This window comes from Marasmius oreades, chromosome 8 (assembly GCF_018924745.1).
Source record: "Marasmius oreades isolate 03SP1 chromosome 8, whole genome shotgun sequence".
Lineage (NCBI taxonomy): Eukaryota > Fungi > Basidiomycota > Agaricomycetes > Agaricales > Marasmiaceae > Marasmius > Marasmius oreades.
Genome location: NC_057330.1, coordinates 2,368,012 through 2,389,909, shown reverse-complemented (window position 1 = coordinate 2,389,909; position 21,898 = coordinate 2,368,012). Strand labels below are relative to the sequence as shown.

Below are 21,898 nucleotides of genomic sequence, written 5' to 3'. Positions count from 1 at the left end.
AAGAACGGTCCAGATTGGTCCAAAACATATGATTCGAATACGGAAAAGCTCCGTAGACAAGATTCTGCACATGTAGCAGTCCCTAGCGATAAGACTCCGCATGGATTCGTAGCTACGGTGCATTATTTTTAGAGATGAAACAAGTAGAGATAGGATTACAAAGCTAGCGTAGAAGTAGTATAAAAGCAGCTCATGTATCCGTAGATAAAAAAGTACTACCCGTGCGTAGGAAAGTCCTGAGTGGGTTGCCCGTGAGTAACTGCTCTTGACACCAATAGAGAGATTTGCCCTGTCTTTGTGCAGTGAAACGATAAGATTTGATTTGAACTATACGAGACTGTCGAGGTCAAAAACTAGAGAACTATCCGTCCGTAGGCCGCCGAGGTCTTGATTACTGTTTCGTGATCCGTCGAGGGTCTTAGCGTTCGTGTCCGCCGAGGACTTAGTTTTCGTGTCCGTCGAGGGCAATAGTCTCCAATCGTTCGAATTAGTCTTACCGTAGACGAAATTCATAGTCCCACTCAGTCCACTGGACAATAAACAGAGCCCCTACAAACCCTAGAATCCCCGTAGCTGTGGTGTTTTACACTTGCAGTTACACATTGATTTCATAAAACGTTCCTACGATATTGAGACTGTGATCTTGTGCGTAACCTTTGCCAAGCAGTCCACCCTTGCAATCTTTCCTGGTGTGTAGAGTTATTGATAGACTTTACACGGAGGTTTACTAGTTTTTGGGTTGATTTGGTGTTGGTGCTACTCCCGTAGCTCTGATATTAGGTTAACTCTTGAGTGGTATTCTTCGCCCATTAGCGCAGACAGAGAGTCAAAATTATTGTAAGCATTGACGTTGCTGCGCTTTTGGTTTTGTAAACTGCGCAACTGCTCCCTCATCTCCTCAACCTCATTCATTTCTGGCGGTTGGTTGCCCGGACAAGGCCCTGGTATTTGGTCGTGACGCTGACTAGACAAAAATCGCCTTTTTCTGCGAAGGATGAGGAGCAAGGTGATGGCCACAATGCAAAAAAGGCCAACTCCACCAACAACGGCCCGACGATAATTCCAACACTGGTCCTCTTCTTCAACTCAACCACGGTGGTATTGCTAGGACTCGCCCTGGATCCGACGGCACTGTTGGTGTCATCAATTTTGGTGCTGGAAAAATTGAGAGCTCCTTAGTTCTTGAAGAACACAAGATAAACGGTTGCGAAACATACGCATATCTCGCATAATCAAAGCTGATATATACTTGGTGGTCCAGTTTACCTGTTGTTATGTCCAACGTATTGCTGACGTATGATGTTTGTTCACCAAAGCAGTCGCGCTGTATGCTTCATAATTGTAGTCGAATCCCCTCTCAGAGGTTGGTTCATGTGTAAATTGATAACTGAGAGTTCCATCCAAAGTGAAGTTGCATTCCGTGATTCTGGTATTATTTTTGCCGATATTGTTCGTCTGTATGAAGTACACCGAAATGAAATGGCAGTTCCTATAGATAGAAAAGAGCGTCATATTATAAAGCACAAATGTGACGTGGAGGGAAGTGCACGACATATCTTCAAATTGTAGTGTCAACCCCATGGCTGTCATATTCGTTCGGTAGGTAGCAGCCATCCAAGTCTTGTTCTGAATCCTGTTCTCGTCGTCAGGCACTATCTCACATTCCTGTTCAGAGTTGCAGTTACGCCTCCAGACCCAGCTGTCGTGAGGGTAATAGACTGGTAAATACCCAGTCACCTCATCGCCGTAGGTATCATCGATGATCCGAGAGACGGTCTTTGTGTGGGTGGGAGCGAGGAGATGGTATGAAAAGTAAGAGAAGACGAGGACGAATCCTAGTGAAGTTCGGAGAGGTGGCGAATATGGCATTTAGGATTTCAAGTCTCTAGACTCAAGACGTTGGAAACCCATTTTATGAAATGCTAAGGCTGTTATACCCCTTGATCTACCCGCCAAACCAGTGATGATCTGATCTGATCTGAGAGTTTGTGTTCGTTGAGTGACAGTCGTTCTCAGGAAGTCCAGTGACGAACAAGAACGATTTTGGGTTACTATAACCATTGCCAACTAGCACAATGGGATAATGATGAACAGAAATGGATTCCGACTCGCTGCAGCTGGGTATGTGCAGAAAGGTGCATATTCTTCAAGATGGTAGAGGCGATGCAATTGCAACTTGCTGTGTCCCAAAACCTGTCTGCTGCCTTGAAGGACGTGCGTTCGCCGCGCTGTCATGGTTCACCACCTCTGCTCGCAATGGAATCTCAACCCCAGAAATTTGTCGATGCCTTGACCATCAAACTCGGATCCCTTTCAGAAAAGGCTATTAGCACCAGTGACCTGCAAAGCAACGGAATCAGGCCGCTCATGCTGACACAGCTTCACTCCAAGTTACTACGCGATGATGATGTCCGTGAGGGGGAGGAGGAGAAGAATAAAATCTTGGCGGACTGGGGCATTGATGTGGATGGTAAAATACAGATACCTAGCTCAAAAGTGCGCATATACTTACTTGAATATGTCTGGTAATAACCCAGACTCCATAGACCTTGCAAGATATTCTTGCACTCGAATCAAGACCCAAAGGCTGGGAAGAGCTCAACTACGAGCATGCTATCTGGCTGCAAAGCAAGATGGAGAACTCAGCCAACCCCATTTTTTCTCTTCTGACTTTCGTCAATTATTATGATGTAGCATCTGCCATGTGCATGAACTTCCAAGACATTCTCCCACCACGCCTACTTGAACTCTTGTGGCACATTTCTCTCGACGACGAATGGATTCACTGGCCTAACGAACTCCAGGCTCGCCGCATACTGAATGATATTGTTTATGATAATGCTCTGTTCTCCACAGTGTTGCTCAGGACACTGTCGGACACTAGCCGTCACCACGTGTAGCCAACAGGCCAGTGGCAGACACATTTTGTAGTTTTGACCTTCCCATGCCCACGATCATGGGGCACCAGGAGACATGCCGGCGTCACCGAGACCCAACGCCACGCGACTGTCTTTCTACCCTTCTTCATGATGGCTGCACAGGACAGCTATCACTTGTAATGTCCAGGATTTGGCAAGTACATTTGTCTCTATATGTACACTTTTCTGTCAAAGTCCCTCTGATTCAATATTCCTTTAGCCTTTTTACTTACAGGTTTAACCAAGCCGCTGTCAAGTTCAACTGATAAATTTATGATACATATGTAAAATTGAAGAAATGCTGTACCCATTCACTTTGATCTGAAGCCATGGTTATGTGAGTACAGGAAGTAAGATGAGATGAACTCATATAATAAAAGGAGAGGTGGTGGCACGATATCGTTATCTACAAACGTGTATCTATGACGCTCATCGTTATCTATGCATGATGGGGTAGGCGGACCGTGACTGGCCCACTGTTTTTCCTGTGTCCGCTACACAGACAACAAATGTGTCCGCCACTGATTTGTCGGACATGCTGTCCACGGGACACACATTCTGTCCCTGGACAATGTGTCCGAGCAACACTGGTTCTCTGTCCCTGCAAGGTGTCTGCTTCTAGTTTCACAACTCTTCCGTCACCTCAGGCAGGAGTTTGACAGGTGCCATAAACACCTGGTAGACCCCGTTTTAGTCGTGTGGGAAAAGGTCCTAAGAGGTCCAGCTTCCCGAGTTATATCTCACTTTGTTCCTGACCGCCGTTCCACTCCTCCACTCCTTTTCAGCTACCTTCACCTATTAGACTGCTCTTTCAGTGCATTGGGACTGCTGTATAGCTGCATATCATTGTATAAAAAGGTAGATACATCATAGATATGCAATATCACAGAGGGGGATACGACAGTGAGGGACTAGAATGTACAGTACTTCAATGAAAAACGACCGGCTGTATAGTAATGCGGGATACATGACAGGATAGCAGTAATGATAGCAGGTGAATGATAAGGCAAGGTAGCTAAACAATAGCAGGTGAATAAGGTGAGGTAGCTAAACGATAGCAGGTGAATAAGGAGAGGTAGCTAAACGATAGCAGGTGAATAAGGCGACGTAGCTAAAGCTCACTGGGGTTTGCTGGCACCCGGATCTGCATGTGGCTGCCCAGTTCCATGCAGATGCCCCATTCCCTGCCCAGTTCCTTGCACATGCCCACTTCCCTGTCCACCTCCTTGCCAAAAGCCGCCATTCGATTGAGGGAAATGACCATGCACTGGCTGGTGGTAGATACCATGCACTGGGTGATGATAGGGACCTTCGGCAGGTGGCTGGTAGTGGCGATAGTGACCTTTGGCAGGTGGCTGGTAGATACCCCCCTGCCCTGGCTGATGATACATGTGGGATCCCATTGCTTGCAGAAGCCCATTGAGCTGCTCTTGCGTTATTCCTGCGGGAATCTGAAGGTTGTTTGGAAGGATCAGGGGCTGTGAAGGAGCATAGAGATGGCTGTTGGGTTGATTGACTGAATGGGTACCCATGACAGCTGCGGGTGGTGCACCCCATGGCAACATAATGGGTGGGAGTGGAGCAGTGGCCGGAGTAGCAGGATGGTCCATGGGGCTTCGTGGAGGTGGAAGGTGAGGTGGGTGGGGTGAGCGAAGGTGATCTGCCGAGTTTGAGCTGATTTGTACACCTGGAGAAACATCCAGACTTGTGTCCATCTGCATTGGTGCGACCCCAACATTCTGGCATATGCGCTTTGCCTTCTGAACTGCAGCCGTACCATCACCAACAGATGAGACTGCAAGGTCCCGCTTGATAGGAATGCTGACACCACCGGAAGCACCAGAAACGCGGGCTTCAGGTGCCAGACTAGATGCTGGTTGGAATTCTTTGTAGGCGTATGTCAGAATTCGTGATCAAAGGAGAACGAGGATGGAGACATACCATCGCGAGATACAAATCCTCCGTTCTCAAACTCTGAGAACGAAATAGTTGGTTTTGAGCTCTTGATGGACTCGGCAGGTAGCGAATCTTGTGCAGGCCGCATACTCAATACAGAAGTGGCTAAACAACGGAGTAAGTTACATAGGAGTAGCATTGCGATGTTCTTACCCAACGTAGCTGTCATTCCTGTACACGCTGGCTGGGTGGCCAGTCGGGAAGGCCCTAAGTGATGAAGCGTAAGGATTGAGAATAATATTTTGGAAAGACTGACTGTACCTGGCTTAGGAATGACTGGCTCTGGATCTGAAGACTGCTCCGACTCGAGCTCATCTACCCCCGCATCCTCATCGTCGTGGCAATCCTTGAATCTAACTGTACCCTTTTTTTTCTTGCCAGCAGCCGAACGTGTTTGTCGAGACTTGAGATTTGCAGTCGAGGGCTTCTTCTCTTTCGCTTGCTTGCTTACGCCTGTGTTAGCTGCTGCGGTCCTGGCTTTTTTTGGTGGTGGTGCGTCGTGAAGGAAATACTCGCGAACTTTTCCATGTTGATCTGGGACAGTCATGATCAAGGGAATCTCGGAGTTACTAAGTGCTGCAAGAGTATTTTTAGTCTGTATACAGGACCAAGGAACCTGAATACTTACCAACATGGTCATCTTTGATGAGTTTCAGTTGTCGCTCCCCTGGGGCACAACAATCAAGAAGTGACAACAGCTCCGGCTTTGTGAGGCTGCCGATCCCCTTACGACCCTCATGCGACCAGGGTAGAGCGACGTCCAAAGGGTAATTGACGAGTTTGTAACCGTCTGTTGAAAGTGTTTCATGCATTATCTTCCAGGGGAGGCTGGAAAAACTCAACCCGCCATTCCCTGAGTAGTATTGAATGGTAAGTGAGTTTGCATCTGTGTAGGAGATGTCGAACTTACTAAAAATTTTGATCATCTCTTTGTGTGCTAGGCTGACGAGCTCACTGTCATTCAGTGAGGCGAGGTGTGCGGGTTCTAGGGTGTCTAGCGTGTTTGGCTGCTCCTCGGACTTGATAGTGTTCCTGTTAGCAGAAGTTGCGGGATGCAGAGTAGTCGCTGGTTGCGCAGGAGTCATTGGTTCCTGGATTGAGAGCCCGAGTCACCGGGCAGCTTCCAAAACTTCTTGGATTGTCATTCCGATTGCTGCTCGATTACTGGTTCAATGTTCAGAGTTGACAAATGCTCAGGTGGTTGTATACTTACTACACGTGCGTCTTCAGCTTGGTAAGAAACGAGTGGTCCCCATGGCAGCAGTCTTGCACGAACTAGAGTCCGAGTTAGTCTAGTGTAGGACATAGTTGTAAATATCATGCCTTGTCCCTATCATACAGATAAGTGAGTGAGCGATCGTCGTCGACTGACTGACCGGTCATCCCAGCAACGACCGTGATGCCGTAGCAATCACGCATCTGGTCACCCTGTAAGCAGGAAGATGTCATTAGTCTGTACGTCCAATTTAATTGAGGAATGGGATACTCACAAAGCTCCCTAACTCTTTTGAGGCCTTATCAAACAGATGATGACGAGCCTGCTGGGTTTGAAGTTCAACCGGAGCAGAAAAAGTGGCTGCAGTGACTAATATCTCCTTGAATAAACTGTCGTCATCATTTGAACCATTCTGGTCGCAAGTCTTCTTGAAGATCGAGTAGGCTTCAGATGTTTGCTCCTTCGACGGGTTGGATTTTCCTGGTAGGTAATCAGACCTCGAGAGCTTTAGTTGACTGAGAAACGAAATAATGTACCATCCCATTTGAGATTACCCTCCAGTTTCCCGAGTATCAGCGCTCTCACCTGTACATTCCTCATACTCGACCCGAAGATATTCCAAACATTGCCTTTTCTAGTAAACCCGTGTGTGGCCGCAAACCTGTTGAGAATGCTCTTCTCCGTGAAGCCCGTCTCCTTGGCGCAGTCTCGCATAGTATTGTTCATTGCAGAAAAAGCCGCCTCCAAAGCACTTCTCTGGGCCTGGGTAAAGCAGCCGCCAGGTACGGTACTATTAATGACATCGGAGTCATTATCGAGCTTGCTGTCGGGTACTGCAGATAGTGGTGTGGAAGCCGAAGCTGGTTTGGGGATTGAGGTTGGTACTGAAGTTGAGGTAGTTGATGAGAGAGGTGACGGAGAAGTCAGGCCAGACCGTAAGGTAGAGGGAGGTGCTATAACAGAAGTGGCTTTTGGGGACAACGCAGGAACTGACGAGGGTGCAGGAAACGTGGAAGGCATCACTCGTGGCTCATGGGACTGAACAGGAGTGGAGGTACAGAGTGGGTTGAAAGTATTCTGCATCTGCACTGGTGCTCCAGATGTCAAAGCAGGAGCTGCAAACATTTGAACTGTAGACGGCCCCGGCGAGGTGAAGTAGGATCCATGAGGATAGTTGTAGATGTAGCTGGGGCCAACGGGCACACCATGAGCTACAGAGAGCGCACGATTGGGGGGTACCTCTGGAAAAGGTGAGGCAAGGTGAGCGGGGTGCGATCCAAGATGTGCCTGTTGTTCAAGATGGGGAGAGACGGTTTGTGAAGTCAAAAGATGGGTGGATGGAGAGGGGTGAGCGGGGTGCTGTGATCCAAGAAGGCCGTACTGTTCAAGAAGGGGAGAGGCACATTGCGGTGTTGAAGAATGGGTGGATGAGGAAACTACCTCTTTTGCTGCCTCCTTTCGCTCGTTGGCAAGAGTACGGAGAGAAGTGCTTGCTTTTTTAGTGGGTGAAATTGGATGCTTGAACAAAAGGACTTGCGCTGCGTCATCTTCAACTTGACGAGACTGTCCTGTGTCCTTGACCCGTGGACGTTGAGACAAATCCAAGGGGTTTATAGTGTTCATCTCGTCCGGTGTCAAATTATCGAGGTCGATACTCGCCTTGTTCGCCTTGTGCGCGTCTTTCGCGTCGTTGTTCATGTCATTGGCATTGTTGTTGGATTCTGGGCATATATCAACCTAGAAACTGTAAGAAAACGCGCTTTTGACAGAGAAAAAGCATGACATACCATCGAGGGAACCAGACTGATTTCAGAAACTTGGGAAGTGAGGTGATTGGGAAAAGGATGAGCAGAAGAAAATTTCTGCAAATAAAAGGAGGAACAAAGCTCTCTTTCTTCGCCTCCTTTGCTTCAAATGCCTCATTTCGAGCCAAGAGAGGCTAGACAGCAGCAGACGGGGCATCGTGAAGGGAAGGAAAGTAGCAAGGAAGCGACATGTTGCAACATGTTAGCTTTTTGGTTGCTCCGGCAACGCTCTGTGGTTGTGGGAAATAGCTTCCCAATTGGCACTCCAGCACTTAGAAGAACTTTAGCGCTTTGAGACATTCGACTTGCAGTCTCCGCAGTGAGGGACTTCATTCATATTCATGTACATATATTCATGTACATACTTAGGATATATCTGTTGCCAAATATTGCTACCTCAGACTGTTAAAGCGAGCAAATTAGAAATGATACATAGTATGAAAAGTAATCTTACCTCAGGCTACGACTGCAACCAAAGCTCCTTCGTCTTGTAGGCTCTCTGAAGCTCACCCAGCCCAAGCGCTGCAAAAAACTCGAGCTCGTCAATATGAGAGAGTGAGGGAAACCTCTGTTTTCATGATCTTGATATCCTCCAACTCTTGACATGCACCAGCCGTCTGGTACAATGTATCCCAGTCTTCCTGTAAGGAGGCAACACATTCTGAAAGGTAATATTGTTTGTCTTGGATGAGTGAGAGAGAGAGCCGATCAGTGGAGGAGTTGAGATATGTGTGATAAATGTCTTCAGCAAATAGCCAAAGTGCCCGTATTTTCTTTGTGAAGTCGGTGAACGTCTGCCAGGACTTTGAGAGTATACACATTGCAATGAGTGATGTCTGAACAACACTGAACGTAGATATGATAGTTATAAAATGGAGAGCGTTGAAGATGAGAAACACGCACCCGGCATCCGAGGTAGTAATCACCATTTCTCTAACGCCCTTCTCACTTTTTCCCTTCTTTTTAATACGTTTGTAGGCCCTAGTACAATAGTTTTGAGAGTTTCGTTTAGTAGAAGGAAAGGATGGTGAAAGAAAAGGGGGCACATACTTGTTTTTTTGTTTCAACTGAGCTTTCCGCTGCCTCTCCTCTTTGCGTATCTCCTTGTGTCTAAATGCCATTATAAGTAACAAAACCTCGCAATAGTAAAAGAAAACATACTTTTCATATGACTTCTTGCATTTAATACTGTTTGCAAGTTTTTGCTGCTCCTTGGTAAAGTAAATTCTTGGTCGAGGCATGAATGATGGTGGAAGTTATAGTGGATGAACGCGTGTGAGGCTCAAAGTCTGTACCACTTTTCACACTAATTCATTTTTAATCTATTTCCCTCCATCTGTTGGTAGATTGCTCTATACGTAGGCATAATTGATTTTCTCTGATATCTAAGTGATTGAATGGAAAATGTGTTGAGTATTCAACATTTATGTTCATGGAAATCACTTGAATCACCGGCTCCCACCTGATCCCGGCCTGCCGGAACTGTAAAGTTTGGAAGTTTTAGGTTTAAACCTTGTTTTGTCCTGTACAAACCCTCGCCGTGAATATGAAATCCCTCTCATCGTAAAACCGCTCTCGCATCAACAAACCAATAAAACACCAATAAAAAAGCATCACGGAATAATTCTGAAAAATGGTATGTTATCAACCAGATATGTTTTTGTATAAAATTATTAACCCAGTAATGGGCGAAGTATACCACTCAAGAGTCAACCTAATATCAGGGCTACAGGAGTAGCACCAACACCAAATCAACCCAAAAAAAACTAATAAACCTCCGTGTAAAGTCTATCAATAACTCTACACACCAGGAAAGATTGCAAGGGTGGACTGCTTGGCAAAGGTTACGCACAAGATCACAGTCTCAATATCGTATGAAGGTCGTATGAAATCAATGTGTAACTGCAAGTGTAAAACACCACAGCTACGGGAATTCTAGGGTTTGTAGGGGCTCTGTTTATTGTCCAGTGGACTAAGTGGGACTATGAATTTCGTCTACGGTAAGACTAATTCAAACGATTGGAGACTATTGCCCTCGACGGACACGAAAACTAAGTCCTCGGCGGACACGAACGCTAAGACCCTCGACGGATCACGAAACAGTAATCAAGACCTCGGCGGCCTACAGATGGATAGTTCTCTAGTTTTGACCTTGACAGTCTCGTATAGTTCAAATCAAATCTTATCGTTTCACTGCACAATGACAGGGCAAATCTCTCTATTGGTGTCAAGAGCAGTTACTCACAGGCAACCCACTCAGGACTTTCCTACGCACGGGTAGTACTCTTTTATCTATGGATACATGAGCTGCTTTTATACTACTTCTACGCTAGCTTTGTAATCCTATCTCTACTTGTTTCATCTCTAAAAATAATGCACCGTAGCTACGAATCCATGCAGAGTCCTATTGCTAGGGACTGCTACATGTGCAGAATCTTGTCTACGGAGCTTTTCCGTATTCGAATCATATGTTTTGGACCAATCTGGACCGTTCTTCATTCTTGTTTCAGCATGTAGAATGGACCTACATAGGCGTACCATACAGTATTTCCTGCCTACGGACCTTATCCTGCTCTTCAACGTTATCAAATCATATGGACTTTGTGTGTCCAAGTGGTTCCAGCATATGGATCCAGAGTTCTGAATCGCCATAGCACATGAACAGCGTGGACTCCAAGATCCGTTGTTCATTCCTGCCTGGTTCCTGGGTACTCTATCTGTGATCTGGGATCTGTAGCATGTCTTTTTGTCTTTTCCTCAGATCGGGACTCGATCTACGGTCATATCAAATTTCTCCCAGTCTGCGTGGTCCTATGTCCGATTTCTTGTCAACTAAATCCCCTGTAGAAGTAGGTACTCCTAGTATGAAGGTCTTTTGACTCCGTTAAGTTCTGCTACAAACGGTCCTGTGAAGACTACAAGTCTCCTAATAGTACAATCCCTTGATATGCCAGTGCATAGTAGAATGTAGAGAGTAGAACTTGGTGAATTACTGCTTAAGTCCTCTGCTCATAGTGTTCTACAGGTTTCGAACGGTCATACAGTTTTCTGACACGATCTACGGCTCTCTCTAACTGGTCTAGCTGCGCCTACGGCACATCCTACTAGCGGCACTAGCTTTAACTAGCAATTCAGGCTCACTCTAGTTCTTAATACGATAAATATCGCTCCATAGCACTGTTTAAAGTGCAAAAAGAACTGTGTAGCATAGTCAACTAAGTCGCATTAACACCTCCCGAACTCAACTACTATGTCCACGACAAGGAGCTTCTTGCTATATTTGAAGCGTTCAAACGGTGGTGGCATTACTTGGAGGGTTCCGGAGATCTGGTCGACGTGGTTACAGATCACAAGAACGTGGAATACTTCACTTCTACCAAGATTCTTACCCGTCGGCAAGTTAGGTGGTCCGAATATCTCTCTCATTTTAACATGGTTATTCGTTTCTGTCCTGGACATCTCGGAACTAAACCAGACGCTCTTACTAGACGATGGGACGTCTACCCTAAAGAGGGGGATCCTGCTTATGCCAGTCTTAATCCTCATAACTTCCGTCCAGTCTTTACACAAGAACAACTCTCCTCCTCCCTCCATGCTACCTTCCTTGAAGGCCCCATCCTTCACGAAGACATCCAAACAGCTCAGTCAGAAGACGAATCCCTTTGGGAACATTTCTGGTCCGCTACGGATCCTGAGAAATCCTGTTGGTCTTTAGATGAGTCTGGTTTTCTTCGTCTTGATGAACGAATCTACGTTCCAGATGCTAAGGATCTCCAACTCCGGGTTCTCTGCATCTTTCATGACCATATTCTAGCTGGACACTTTGGACAGAATCGTACCCTAGAGACTATCCGCCGACAGTACACTTGGCCACGGATCTGTGAATTGGTCCGTGATTATGTTAAGTCCTGTGTTATCTGTAATAGGAACAAGTTTTACTGGTTCCGGCCCGTCCGTGGGATTCTATATCCATGGACTTCATCGAAGAACTCCCGAATTCTAATGGCTATAATTCCATCCTAGTCATTATAGATCGTGCCTCTAAACAATCCATTTTCATTCCAACCGACACTACTATCACTTCCGAACAGCTTGCACGCATCTTTATTATTCATGTCTTCTCTAAACACGGGGTTCCGAATCATGTCACTTCCGATCGCGGTTCCGAATTCGTCTCTCGATTCATGCGCTCCTTAGGTACGACTCTGGATATGAAGCTTCACTTCACTTCTGGATACCACCCTTCAGCCGACGGACAGACCGAACGTGCTAACCAAACTTTAGAACAGTACATCTGAATCTACTGCAGTTATCAGCAGGACAATTGGGACGAACTTCTTCCATTAGCAGAGTTCGCGTATAACAATGCTCCGAACGCTTCCACCAGCACCTCTCCTTTCTTTGCCAACAAGGGTTATCATCCGAACATCACTGTCCATCCAGAACGCGATATCGCATCCAAATGGGCCCATGAGTTTGTTGTCGATCTTGACGAATTACATTCTATGCTCCATGACGAGTTAACAGCAGCTCAGAAACGCTACAAGGAACAGAAGGACAAAAAGCTTATACCGCATCCCGAATGGAAGGTCGGAGACCGAGTCATGGTGACAGCCAAAAACATCAAATCGACTCGGCCGACAAAGAAGTTTTCGGAGAAGTATCTAGGTCCTTTTGAAATCATAGCTCAACCGTCCACAGTTGCTTACACTCTTCGGCTTCTGACAGAACTCCGCTCTATTCATCCCGTCTTTCACGTCTCTCAACTAGAATCTATCCTTCCTAATCCTATCCCTAATCGTGTCCAGGACCTGCCTGGACCCGTTATCGTCAAAGACTCTGAAGATCATTATGAGGTCTCGGAGATACTTGATTCCAAAATCGACCGACGGTTCCAATGTAAGCTGCAGTACTATGTACGGTGGTTAGGATATGAAGGTACTGACGAAGAATACTTTTGGATCCCGGCCGATAATTTCCAGGCCGAGGAGATCATTATGGAATTTCACACTAAGTACCCTAATAGACCGGGTCCCTCCAGATCCTTACGATCCTTATTCACTCATTACACTCTCTTCAATTTCAAGAAAAAACTTTTACAATTATTAAGGCCCAAGTGGCCGGTTCAGTCCGTACTATTTACAAATTTTCTACCTTACTAAAGGTCCGACTTCGGCCGCTTACTTTCCCTTACTCTCCTGTTACCATATCCTCATCCTCCCCTTCTTTGCCGCTTTCTTTCAGCTCTTCCTCAATATCCTTCTCCTTCGGTACTACTACTTCCACCGATTTCACGATTCTTCTTCTCTTTTTTGGTTTCGAAGGCCCAGCCTCCGCTTCGGGGATCACAATCTTGGAAGCTTCTGCAATAGTGAGCAAAAAGAAACGAGTAACAAAGAAAGACTTACTTTTAGAGCGACCAATCAACTCGGTTAGGAGTCGCATCCGGCCGAGCACGATTGAACTCGTCTTCATCAAAATCTTCGGCGTCCGATCGGGCTTCGACTTGTTGAAAGGCTTGCGCGTAAATGTCGGTTTGGGGACGGGTACAGCGAGGTGGGGAGGGGGCTGGATGATGTTGGACATGATGAACTAAGATGTAAATTGAGAGAAGATGCGGAGGGAGGACAATCAAGATTGGACTTCGAAATTTTCATGGTACGCCTTATATCACTTTTTCATGTTTGTCTCACTTTGGCCTATCGGCTATCACTCGATCATTTTACCTTACAATTTTACGCCTCTTCGGGCTCCATTTATTTCCAAACTACTTACGATTTATTTCATTTCTCGGTTTCCGTCTCGGAAAGGTTCTTGCCCTCTCGTGCTCGGCCGGATGCGATTCCGAGGAAGGAATGGGCTCGAAAAGTGGAAGAAGAACAAGAGAAGGTCAGGTCGTTCAACTTGGAGCTGGAGGAGGAGATGAAGCAGTGGAGGAAAGCGCGGAATGCGCATGAGGATGCTGAAGATGAGAGAGTGGAGGCCGTGGAGGCCAAATTGAAGTTGTGGGAAGAGTCGGAGGCCGAAAGGCGCCGACAGCTCGAAGCGTGGTGGACAGAGGAGCAGCGGAAAAAGGGAAGAGGACGAGGCGAGGAGAAGGGAGAAAGGAAAAGGGAAGGACGTGAGTGTCGCCCCGAGTGGATCCGGCGAGAACGATGAAGAGGAGGAGGAATCCAATGAAGGCGAAAAGGTAAGCCTAAATTTGAATTAAGTATTTCTTTCTTTCATTTTTTCTCACAGCTAATTTTCAAAAACGCTGATGATGCTTTCAAACAGGGGGAACTCCTCGGGTACCAGTGAGGTTGACGAGATGCTGAGGCATCTTTGAAGAGCCCCATCGTGGGTTACTTGAAACACGGCCATCCGGATCCGAAGGGGAAGGGAAAAGGTAAAGAAAGGGCCTATGTAGAGGCCGAAAATAGTAAGTGGTTTTCTCTGATAAAATCCTCGGGCACTAATCGGTTTTCTTTCCAGAATGCAAGCGATGCTCTGAACAAGAGATCCCTTGCTGAATTCCGGACGGACCGAGCAAGGCCAAAGCCTGCGAGGCATGCAACCTTAAGAAGGTTGGATGTTCGTTTGCCGGAGGAGGACGATCGGCTGTCAATATTGCCGACAATACAAGGCTGGAAGAGCTGATGGAGGAGATGATAGGAGAGCAGAAGCGGACGAATCAGCTCCTAACCGAGTTGATTGGTCGCTCTAAAAGTAAGTCTTTCTTTGTTACTCGTTTCTTTTTGCTCACTATTGCAGAAGCTTCCAAGATTGTGATCCCCGAAGCGGAGGCTGGGCCTTCGAAACCAAAAAAGAGAAGAAGAATCGTGAAATCGGTGGAAGTAGTAGTACCGAAGGAGAAGGATATTGAGGAAGAGCTGAAAGAAAGCGGCAAAGAAGGGGAGGATGAGGATATGGTAACAGGAGAGTAAGGGAAAGTAAGCGGCCGAAGTCGGACCTTTAGTAAGGTAGAAAATTTGTAAATAGTACGGACTGAACCGGCCACTTGGGCCTTAATAATTGTAAAAGTTTTTTCTTGAAATTGAAGAGAGTGTAATGAGTGAATAAGGATCGTAAGGATCTGGAGGGACCCGGTCTATTAGGGTACTTAGTGTGAAATTCCATAATGATCTCCTCGGCCTGGAAATTATCGGCCGGGATCCAAAAGTATTCTTCGTCAGTACCTTCATATCCTAACCACCGTACATAGTACTGCAGCTTACATTGGAACCGTCGGTCGATTTTGGAATCAAGTATCTCCGAGACCTCATAATGATCTTCAGAGTCTTTGACGATAACGGGTCCAGGCAGGTCCTGGACACGATTAGGGATAGGATTAGGAAGGATAGATTCTAGTTGAGAGACGTGAAAGACGGGATGAATAGAGCGGAGTTCTGTCAGAAGCCGAAGAGTGTAAGCAACTGTGGACGGTTGAGCTATGATTTCAAAAGGACCTAGATACTTCTCCGAAAACTTCTTTGTCGGCCGAGTCGATTTGATGTTTTTGGCTGTCACCATGACTCGGTCTCCGACCTTCCATTCGGGATGCGGTATAAGCTTTTTGTCCTTCTGTTCCTTGTAGCGTTTCTGAGCTGCTGTTAACTCGTCATGGAGCATAGAATGTAATTCGTCAAGATCGACAACAAACTCATGGGCCCATTTGGATGCGATATCGCGTTCTGGATGGACAGTGATGTTCGGATGATAACCCTTGTTGGCAAAGAAAGGAGAGGTGCTGGTGGAAGCGTTCGGAGCATTGTTATACGCGAACTCTGCTAATGGAAGAAGTTCGTCCCAATTGTCCTGCTGATAACTGCAGTAGATTCAGATGTACTGTTCTAAAGTTTGGTTAGCACGTTCGGTCTGTCCGTCGGCTGAAGGGTGGTATCCAGAAGTGAAGTGAAGCTTCATATCCAGAGTCGTACCTAAGGAGCGCATGAATCGAGAGACGAATTCGGAACCGCGATCGGAAGTGACATGATTCGGAACCCCGTGTTTAGAGAAGACATGAATAATAAAGATGCGTGCAAGCTGTTCGGAAGTGATAGTAGTGTCGGTTGGAATGAAAATGGATTGTTTAGAGGCACGATCTATAATGACTAGGATGGAATTATAGCCATTAGAATTCGGGAGTTCTTCGATGAAGTCCATGGATATAGAATCCCACGGACGGGCCGGAACCAGTAAAACTTGTTCCTATTACAGATAACACAGGACTTAACATAATCACGGACCAATTCACAGATCCGTGGCCAAGTGTACTGTCGGCGGATAGTCTCTAGGGTACGATTCTGTCCAAAGTGTCCAGCTAGAATATGGTCATGAAAGATGCAGAGAACCCGGAGTTGGAGATCCTTAGCATCTGGAACGTAGATTCGTTCATCAAGACGAAGAAAACCAGACTCATCTAAAGACCAACAGGATTTCTCAGGATCCGTAGCGGACCAGAAATGTTCCCAAAGGGATTCGTCTTCTGACTGAGCTGTTCGGATGTCTTTGTGAAGTCGTTCAATGTCCATAATGACACTAGCGTGAAGGATGGGGCCTTCAAGGAAGGTAACACAGAGGGAGGAGGAGAGTTGTTCTTGTGTAAAGACTGGATGGAAGTTATGAGGATTAAGACCGGCATAAGCGGTATCCCCCTCTTTAGGGTAGACGTCCCATCGTCTAGTAAGAGCATCTGGTTTAGTTCCGAGATGTCCGGGACAGAAACGAATAACCATGTTAAAATGAGAGAGATGTTCGGACCACCTAACTTGCCGACGGGTAAGAATCTTGGTAGAAGTGAAGTATTCCAAGTTCTTGTGATCTGTAACCACATCGACCAGATCTCCGGAACCCTCCAAGTAATGTCGCCACCGTTTGAACGCTTCGAATATAGCAAGAAGCTCCTTGTCGTGGACATCGTAGTTGAGTTCGGGAGGCGTGAAAGTGCGTGAGTGGAAAGCAATAGGGTGAATCTCACTGTCCTCGGTCCGAAGGGAAAGGATTGCTGCTAATGCATAATCGGAAGCGTCGGTCTCCAGAATGATTTCCTGATCAGGAAGCCAGTGCGTAAGTATAGGAGCATGAGTAAAAGCTTCCTTTAACGTTTCAAACGCTTTCTGACATTCGGGACCGAAATTCCATTTGATCTGCTTCCGGGTGAGGTGGGTGAGAGGGACAGTGATGGCACTATAATCGTAAATAAAGCGCCGATAGAAATTGCAAAAACCAAGGAAAGATTGGATATCCTTGATCTTACGTGGCGGAGGCCATTCCTTAATGACTTTGACCTTTGCCATGTCCATTCGCAAGCCTTCGGGGGAGAGAATGTAACCAAGGTATTCAATGGTATCTGTGTGGAAGTCGCATTTCAAAGCTTTACAGTAGAGACTGTTCTTTCGGAGCCTACGGAGTACTTCCTTAACATGCTCCCGATGGGATTTGAGGTCGTCCGAGTAAATAAGGATGTCATCCAAATAAACAAGGACATTGACGTCAAGCATGTCAGAGAAAATATCGTTAACAAAGCGTTGAAAAACAGATGGAGCATTGGTTAAACCTTCCGGCATAACACGCCATTCAAATGATCTGTAACGAGTCCTGAAAGCAGTTTTTGGTTCGTCTCCGGGAGCGATCCGGACGAGATGATAAGCATGATGTAAGTCTAGCTTGGTGTAAATCCGAGCCCTCTGAGGTGAGTCTAGAAGGTCAGATATAAGAGGAAGTGGATACCGGTCTTTCTTCGTGATCTTGTTAAGGCCACAGAAGTCGACGCATAGGCGGAGATTGCCGGACTTCTTCTTGACAAAAAGAACCGGAGCACTGTAAGGGGATTTCGAAGGAGTGATGAGTCCAGCACTGATATGTTCGTCTATGAAGTCTCGAAGTGCTTTGAGTTCGGCTGTGGAAAGAGAGTAGATCGGTCCATAAGGCGGATCCGAACCATCCTCTAGATTGATTTTAATATTGTAAGGTCTATGCGGGGGAAGTTCCCCAGCTTTCGACTCGGAGAAAACATCAGCGAACTCATGATACTCCGTAGGAATATGTGCGAGATCCTCATCGGATAAATCCGAGGCTCTTCCGGTCACCGACTTTTCCGTTGTGTCTACCATCTGCATGGTATAAGATCGTGCACCTGATTGCTTCGTAGCGTTCAAGTAAGCACAAGCGGAGATGATGGAAACCAGTGGAGTCGAGTTGGAAGGAGTGTTAAGAAGATCTGCATAGGAGTAAATAGGCTCAAAAGGAAAGTGAGAAGTTTTAGAAGCATAGCGGAGTTTAGCCTGTTGGCGTTTGCTCGGGCCTGCCAGAATGGATTTGTCTGAGTCCTCGACAGAGGGAGTCGGACGGTCAGCCGGATTCGGAAGCGTGTCGGTTCGGAAAGTGATACTGTTTTCAGACCAGTCAATCAACGGATTGTAGCGGTTGAGCCAGTTGTATCCCAGAACTAAGTTGCAAGTAGAATCTAGAGAAGTGATGTAAAAGTCGATTAGAATGGTTTTTCCTGTAGAGAACTTCATCGGAAGTGAGGCGGATGACGTAATAACGGAGCCAATGGAACCGTCGAGTAATCGTAAAGATATCGGTGAAATAGGTATTGTATGTACTAGATTCTTTGTAACAAAGCCTTTATCAATAAAGCAATGGGAAGAACCGGAGTCCACTAGGGCCAAGAAATTATATGTATCGGAGGTAAGAGGAACCGTAAGCGAATTAGAAGAAGAGAGCGCAGCTGCGTTGAGTGTAACCTCAGGATAGACACAATCCGGTGCAGTGCAACTCCGAGCTTGTGTCAAGGCATCGGAGTTGCAGCCTAGTTTCCCAACTTCTCGTCGGACTTGGCCTTCTCCGGAGTAGAAGAAACTGTCGCTGCACGGGCTTTAGCATCCTTCGCAGTCTGATTAGTCTTCTTCTTTTGACAATCCTCAACTTTATGTTTACCCAACCCACAATAACTACACAACCCTTCCTTCAACCGTCGGGCCTTCTCGTCGGCGTTGAGTTTTCCATCCGTTCCTAACTTCTCCAAGAATGGGAGACGGGGAGCGGCAGAGGCCGAAGCGGAAGCGTTGGAAGTGGAAGAGTTCGAGGTCTGTCCTTTGCCTTTCGGCTTGGACTTGGATTGCGAAGAGGAAGAGGAGTTATTGTTGGAAGTAGAGGTAGAGGAAGAGGATTGTTTCGGAGTAGAGCTGGAATTGGAATTGGAGTTGGACTGGCGATTAGCTCGGGATTTTTCGGCCTCGCACTGCCAATAGTGAAGATCTACGGCTTTAGCGGCCGCTTTGAGAGGATGATACAACACCGGCTTCCCACCGGTGATGTTACTGACTCCGTCCTTTAGACGTTCAGGAAGATCTTTGTAAAAGGCATGCTGAAGAGCGGAGTCGCTATTACCAATTTTAGCTGCGATGTCGTTGAATTTAGTAATATACGGCGCGATTTTCTTGTTTGACCGCATAACCAAGTAATCCAACTTATCTGCCGCTTCTCCGGCGGCATCCACTTGACCAAAGTTAGTTTGGAGTTCTACTACCCAAGCTCTGTAGCTAACCATCCAAGCCGGCGGATCCAGCTCGGAAAACTCGCTACCTAACAAATCAGGTTCAAAGTAGTCGAGAGCTATACCACAGAGGAAGGAAAGTCCGTAGTTGACTTTGGAAGCGGAGTCGACAAAGGATTCGGAGAAATAATTGAACTGGAGTTGTAGACCAGTGAGGAAGTTTTTGAGTTTGGTGGGGTCGGAGCCGTTGAAGGTTTCGGGGTCCTTCGGTTTGGCACCTTTCTTCGGTTTTGCTTTTTCGCGTAGCATTTGCTGAAGCAGAAGATTGTGAGTGGTGAGGTAGGTAGCATAAGCCGAAAAGAAACCCTCTGCTCCGCCGCCTTGTGGCTGACCATGACCACCTCCTCCACCCCCACCAGGAGGACCACCGCCTCCTGAACCACCTCCTGAGCCACCGATCAGAGGATCCGACAGATCCTCCTCGGGGTCAGTACCATCGTTAAAAGAGTCATCCTCGTCATCATCCGCTCTACCCTTGCCTTTATTCCTCCTCGGTGTCTCTGGAACCTCCTCGATGTGCATTTTGGAGATGATCGGAGATTGTCGGGGGGTGCGTTGGTTGGAGCTGCGATTGCTGGAAGAGCGTCGGGGACGATTGACGGTACCTTGGAGTTTGCTCGGAGATAGTAAAGTATTGTATGGGTCGTTGGAATCAGAAGCATAAACGCTACTGACCCTTCGTGAAGAGCTGGGAACTTGAAGATGGGATATACGAAGATGAGACCCGACATGGGTCATAATTGGAGTAGGACGGGAAGGAAACATAGAATTGAAGATCTTGAACTGATCAGAGACGTCATCTGGAGTGAACGACATTTCGACTCAAAAAAAAGAATTAAACTACTGTTAAGGACGTGCGGAATGACTCGGAACCGAACGGAACCGAAGGGAGAAGTGATAAGATAAGATATAAGATATGTACTGAAGGATATACTAAAAGAGGAATGATCTAAGATGAAGAGAGGAAAAAAACGGAGTTGATCGGAGTGTGTCGGAGGGCGACAAGGAGAGTGAAGGAGGTTGAAGAGAATGACGGAGTCTTGACAGTAGCCGAAGTTATTGGACAACGGCTCCCTGAGTGAGCTGCCTTAGACCAGGTCACTGGGAAACCAGAGTCAAGTTTAATTCTAAAGAATGTAACTCCTAAGTCATACATCTTATATAGGATAGAATGTACAAGGTCCGAGACGGATCCAATAGTCGGATCCGCATTCGGACCGCCAACTCCCAAGTCGATAGCCTAGGCTTTAATGGGTAGTACGGAGATTAAGGTAAGTGGAGTAAGTAAGAATAGAATGAAAGTGATTGTGACCAGTCGGTCCAGATCGGACTGGCCCGGTCCAGCATGGATGTAACAGTAGTGGAACTAGTGGTGCAGGAGGAACTGGAGGTGGTGGAACCAGCGGGGCAGGTGGAACTGGAAGCCGGGATGGGGGTGGCCCTGCAGGAGGCAGAGGCCAAGCTGATTTGGACCACAAACCTTCCAAGTGTCCCATGTGGACAAGTATGATTTGGCTGCTGCTCAGCTACCTGTCTGGGAACCCCCATCACCCTCATCAGTAGCCAGCACCACATGGTCCGACTTCGAATTGAAAGAAGAAGATGACGCAGTCTATCGACTGAACTCACGATCCCTGGTGTCCACCCTACAAGACATCATGAAGCGATTAGCTCTTCCCAAGCTCAGAGGGGTATCTCTTTCCCTTTCCTTATTGTCACTTGCATTAATGTTTTGTTGGCAGATATTGTTTCTTCATCGATCTGAAACTGACAATAAGCCATTTGTGATAGCAAAGCTTGCTTCTGGAAAGGAGGTTGAGCACACCTTACATCTACAAGCTATTCCCGGGACCGTGGAGATCCTCTCGCATCATCCCATGATGCGTAAGAAGGACACCAATCTCCTGATCACCTACTATGTTGGTCTCAATCTTCAGTGGTACTGCGGCACCTACCAGTACTTATCCTCTCGAGTGCCACCCCCCCTTCAGGTAGCCACGGACCTCCTTGCAACAGTCCAGGATATACACAAGGCAGGTCTTGCACACCTCGACATCAAACCTACAAACATCTGTGTACCTGATGGCGCTCTGAGTAGTCCCGGTGCTGTTCTTATCGATTTTGGATCGTCACAACGGATTCCTGGTTGTGTCTGTTACCCATTCGGGACTGTTGGATGGCTTGCCCCTGAAGTTGAATGTGAACAAGAGGATGTTGATTTATGCCTGGTAGATATCTGGGCCACTGGGAAGGTGCTTCTTCGCATGTCCCAACAACTTCTGCAGGATGTCAGTGGGATTTCTTTACTCAGAGAGGTTGGTGAGGCTTTGAGTGCACCAACACCTGCAGAAAGGATCTCACTGGTTGCAGCCAGGAACAAGTTACTAGTTGAAGGTGGGTTGTTGATCCTTTTTACAATGCTTTCTTTCTCATAGCCTGCTTAGCTGGCCACATTGCTTGA

General features: G+C 46.8%; 5 protein-coding genes across 5 annotated transcripts; 3 read left to right on the top strand and 2 right to left on the bottom strand.

The window, feature by feature from the left end:
* Positions 1-2,151: 2,151 nt before the first annotated feature.
* Positions 2,152-2,900, top strand: E1B28_012704 (uncharacterized protein; the record flags this gene model as incomplete). The annotated part of the gene is made up of 2 exons (XM_043157839.1): positions 2,152-2,496; positions 2,547-2,900. 2 exons carry the CDS (start codon positions 2,152-2,154, stop codon positions 2,898-2,900), a joined length of 699 nt encoding a protein of 232 aa, XP_043005207.1.
* Positions 2,901-6,191: 3,291 nt separating this feature from the next.
* E1B28_012703 (uncharacterized protein) lies at positions 6,192-7,788 on the bottom strand (the record flags this gene model as incomplete). The annotated part of the gene is made up of 3 exons (XM_043157838.1): positions 6,192-6,302; positions 6,365-6,570; positions 6,627-7,788. 3 exons carry the CDS (start codon positions 7,786-7,788, stop codon positions 6,192-6,194), a joined length of 1,479 nt encoding a protein of 492 aa, XP_043005206.1.
* A 649-nt stretch (positions 7,789-8,437) lies between these two features.
* E1B28_012702 (uncharacterized protein) lies at positions 8,438-9,136 on the bottom strand (the record flags this gene model as incomplete). Its single annotated transcript, XM_043157837.1, has 4 exons — positions 8,438-8,741; positions 8,799-8,876; positions 8,946-9,005; positions 9,057-9,136. The coding sequence occupies 4 exons, from the start codon at positions 9,134-9,136 to the stop codon at positions 8,438-8,440; spliced, it is 522 nt and encodes a 173-aa protein (XP_043005205.1).
* A 4,373-nt stretch (positions 9,137-13,509) lies between these two features.
* E1B28_012701 (uncharacterized protein) lies at positions 13,510-14,054 on the top strand (the record flags this gene model as incomplete). Its single annotated transcript, XM_043157836.1, has 2 exons — positions 13,510-13,553; positions 13,706-14,054. 2 exons carry the CDS (start codon positions 13,510-13,512, stop codon positions 14,052-14,054), a joined length of 393 nt encoding a protein of 130 aa, XP_043005204.1.
* Positions 14,055-21,095: 7,041 nt separating this feature from the next.
* E1B28_012700 (uncharacterized protein) lies at positions 21,096-21,898 on the top strand (the record flags this gene model as incomplete). The annotated part of the gene is made up of 3 exons (XM_043157835.1): positions 21,096-21,128; positions 21,180-21,831; positions 21,882-21,898. 3 exons carry the CDS (start codon positions 21,096-21,098, stop codon positions 21,896-21,898), a joined length of 702 nt encoding a protein of 233 aa, XP_043005203.1.